The sequence below is a fragment of the Pipistrellus hanaki genome, assembly GCF_964339955.1.
Source record: "Pipistrellus hanaki genome assembly, chromosome: 6".
NCBI lineage: Eukaryota > Metazoa > Chordata > Mammalia > Chiroptera > Vespertilionidae > Pipistrellus > Pipistrellus hanaki.
In genome coordinates, this window is record NC_140508.1 from 67736857 (window position 1) to 67740692 (window position 3836).

The following is a 3836-nucleotide window of genomic DNA, read 5'->3' on the forward strand; positions in this document are numbered from 1 at the left end:
TCTGGGCCTAGCCTCGGAGAAGGGGTGGAGGCTCTGCCAGGGAGGGGTGGGGGTTAATGGTTAATCGGCTCCCCCACCGGTGGATAGTCTGGGCGGGGCCGCAGGGATTTGGCTGTTTGTTGGCTTCTGGCTGACACCAGGGTTGCTGTTACAACTGGTGGGGCCTTACCAATATTCAGTTATTGATTCTGCAAGATGGAGAGAGGCTGGCTCATCGGCTCTTATTTGACCCTCTGACTCGGCCACCCTCCAAGCCATTGCCACTCGGACATGCTAGCTGATACGCTGGGGCGGAGAGCCCACCACCAAGGTGCCCACATTCAATGACTTCCCAAATCAATGACTTTCACCCTTCATGCTCTTTCAGATAAAGCTGCCTCATGGCTCCCGACACGAGTCTTCTGGATCCTCATCCTGGGAGCTCCTTTCCCATTTCCTACTTCCTTTAGGGGCAGAATGGATAGGCAGTTTGGTAGGGGCGGACTCACCGCCGACTCCCCTCCCCTGCTCCTCATGACCCCACTCTGGCCACCATTGCCCCACAGCGCCCAGCTGCTCAGGCCCAGACCCACTCCATCTCCCATTTCCCTGTCACATCCTCCTGGTTCCCTTCCTCCCCCCAGGAACAGGCGGAGACAAGGTTTGCAGCCTACAGACCTGGATTTACAGTCAGACACCTACCACCTATTAATTGTGACCTTGGGTGAATGATTTTGGGTAAAATGCATTTTATAGGGGAGGAAACTGAGGCTCAATCAACCACGAGCGTGGTGTGAGTGTTGAGATGGCATTCATAAAGCACCAAACGGAGACCAGCAAGTGTCTTTGCCTTCTGCTCCCTGACTCCCCTTCTTGTCTTCCTCGTTCCTCTCCACCCATCTCCTGCCTTTGGAGTGGGCATTGTGGGAATGCCACCTGAGCCGCTGCACACTTGGGTCTTGGGCTTGGTTTAATGCTCTGCTGTTGCTGAAATTATTAATAATTTCTGACCACAGGGCCCTGCCTTCTCATTTTGGACTGGGCCCTGAACATGGTGCAGCTGCACCTGCCTGCCTTCAGCTCATGGCTCATCCATTTCTCCTCACACCTCCACTCCTCACTGCCCTCTCCACAGACACTTCCATGAGCTCCCAATCTAGCTTGGGAGGCAAGGTTGCAAAGTGGAAGGTGGAAATCACTGGGCAGAGGTAGAAGGAGGGAGGCCTGGGAGCCTACCCTCTTTCAGCAGAAAGGACTAAGGTGGAGGGATTTGTTAAAACTGTAATTAAGAGAGGGTGAATTAGTGAGAGAGCCAATTAGTGAGAGTGGGTGAATTGGTGAGTGAACTAATGAGTGAGTGAATTTGCCCAGCCAGTGTGGCTCAGTGGTTGAGCATCTTGCCATGAACCAGGAGGTCAAGGTTCAATTCCAAGTCAGGACAGGTGCCTGGGTTTCAGGCTCACTCCCAGTAGGGAGCATGCAGGAGGCAGCTATCAATGATTCTCTCTCATCATTGCTATTTCTCTCTCTCCTTTCCTCTTTCTGAAATAAATTAAAAAAGGGAGGGGGGAAAGAGCGAGTGAATTACAGACAGGGTGAATTCATGTGTGAATGAGTGAATTACTGAGTGGGTGAATTAGTGAAAGAGGGAACTAATGAGTAAATGAGTAAATAAATGGATGAATTAATGCGCAGGCAAATCAGTGGGTGAGGCGGTGCATGTTTGAGGGGGTGTGGAGGAACCCTCCTCATATTCTTTCAATTATTAAAAGCCTTCTCTCTGCCCTGCGTAGCTTTGTTCTCTCGGAGCTGAGATAACTGGGGTGGGAGGTGGGGAGAGCAATTGTTTAGAAGGAGAAGAGAGGCTGGGTTTGCGGTGGAGAGACCTGAGTGTAGGAAGGAGCTCTGTCACTATTCAGATAACTTTGTTTAAGTCACTTCTCTCTCAGGGTCTCAATTTCCCGAACTGCAGAATGGGAGCGGATTCTGGCCCACTTGTTATAACGGGGTAAGAACCCAAGGGAGAGAGAGAGCGTGCCCCCACCACATCCCACACTTTGAGGGTCCATCAGGGCCTGAAGAAAATTTCAACTACTGATGGGTCCCACCGGGGACATCTGATCCTGACTCCAGTGGCCTCGGGGCAGTGCTGAGCTGGGCTGGAGACCTGACTGAGGGATAAGCACAAAGGAGAGGAGGGGCAGCTCTGGGGGGGGGGGGCCTCCAAGGGCTGACTCCAGGTCCTGCCACCTGTCTGGCACCTGTGACAAGCCACCCACAGTGACTCCTCTCATAATCTAGCAGCACATGCTACACACAAGAGGCACATTCCAGTCTTTCCAACTTGCCAGGCACAAAGGCTCCCGCAAAGAAGGGTGCCGAGAAGGGCCGCTCCGCCATCCATGCGGTGGTGACCAGAGAGCACATCATCCACATCCACAAGCGCATCCGCCACATGGGTTTCAGGAGGCCTGCCCCTCGGGCACTCAAGGAGGCCCGGAATTTTGCCATGAAGGGGATGGGGACCCCAGACGTTTGCATGGACGCTGGGCTGAACAATTCTGTCCGGGCCAAAGGAATAAGGAATGCCCATATTGTTATCTGGGTACGTTTGTCAAGGAAACGTAATGAGGATGAAGATTCACCAAACTAGCTGCATACCCTGGTCACCTATGTACCTTCACCATTTTCAAAAACCTACAGTTACTGTGGCTGAGAACTAACCGCTGTTTGTTGAATAAAGTTATGAAACTGTCATAAAAAAAAAAAAGAGGCACATTCCACATTTCCAAAAGTGGACTGTGATCGTCGGCATGTCAGAGTTTAATTGGTAACAAACATAACCGCCTTTCAGTCTCTATACTTGACATCTTAGATCAAATTCAATAAGGTCTATGATCAACTAGGGTAAGCCATGTCATGCCACTTACATGACTGGTTGCATACAAGAACTACCAGGTAGATAACCTGCACATGACAAGCAGCTAAGTATACAAACCATGGCATACACACTCTCCCAAATGGACAACATATGACCTACTGTCTATGAGGGTCATTCCTGAAACCTATTTCATGTCCCAAACATATCCTACCCATCACAACATACCCAAAAAGTAAATCTACCCACTCCTGAACCATATAACTTACATAACCTATTGCATAGATGATGTACCCCACCCTTAGCTGATGCCAAACAACGTACTCTTCATACATGTTCCTCATATGAACAACCCACCACCTATAAGATCTACTGGCTCTGTGGTCTCAGGCAAGTTATTCTTTTGACGCCTTATTTTCTCCTTCTGTAAAATGGGCCTAACTTGTAGTTTGCTGTGACAATTAAATGAGATACTACTATAAGGTTGCTAGTCCCACCTTCGGGCCCCGCCCAAACCTTAATCACAGATCTTAAAACCAGAAAGACCTGGGTCAAAATCCAGGCACTGCCAGCTTCCCAAACGTTGTGACGTCAGGTTCCATCCACCTCACTCAGCCTTCGTTTTGGCATTCGATGAGTAGGTTGATACATTCTTCACAGTGACAGTTGGGCTATAATGGCCAAGTGTAGGCCTATAGTGCGACAGTAGCAAGTGCTGCCATTGGTGGTTGACTCTTGACCCACTGGTCACATAACGAGGTCCCCTGCACAGAAGCGCTGCTAGCGATGGCATGCCCAGCCCTAAACAAACCCTGGCCTCCACGCCATCAACTCAGCAGCCCTTCTTTTATTAACATTTTTTATAAGAGTTTATTTGAGCCAAACTGCTGACATATGCCAGGGATCAAGATCTCAAATGCTCCTCAGCAGCCCTCTTTACCTCTGCCCTGCCCCCTCGGGCCATCAGACCCCAGCTCAA

At 50.2% G+C, this 3836-nt stretch overlaps 1 protein-coding gene across 1 annotated transcript; it reads left to right on the forward strand.

Moving 5' to 3' along the window:
• Positions 1-270: 270 nt before the first annotated feature.
• Positions 271-2739, forward strand: LOC311625136 (large ribosomal subunit protein eL31-like; the record flags this gene model as incomplete). Its single annotated transcript, XM_084889070.1, is given in 4 exon segments — positions 271-310; positions 2331-2629; positions 2633-2657; positions 2660-2739. Coding segments are annotated over 4 exon segments (444 nt in total).
• Positions 2740-3836: the final 1097 nt, after the last annotated feature.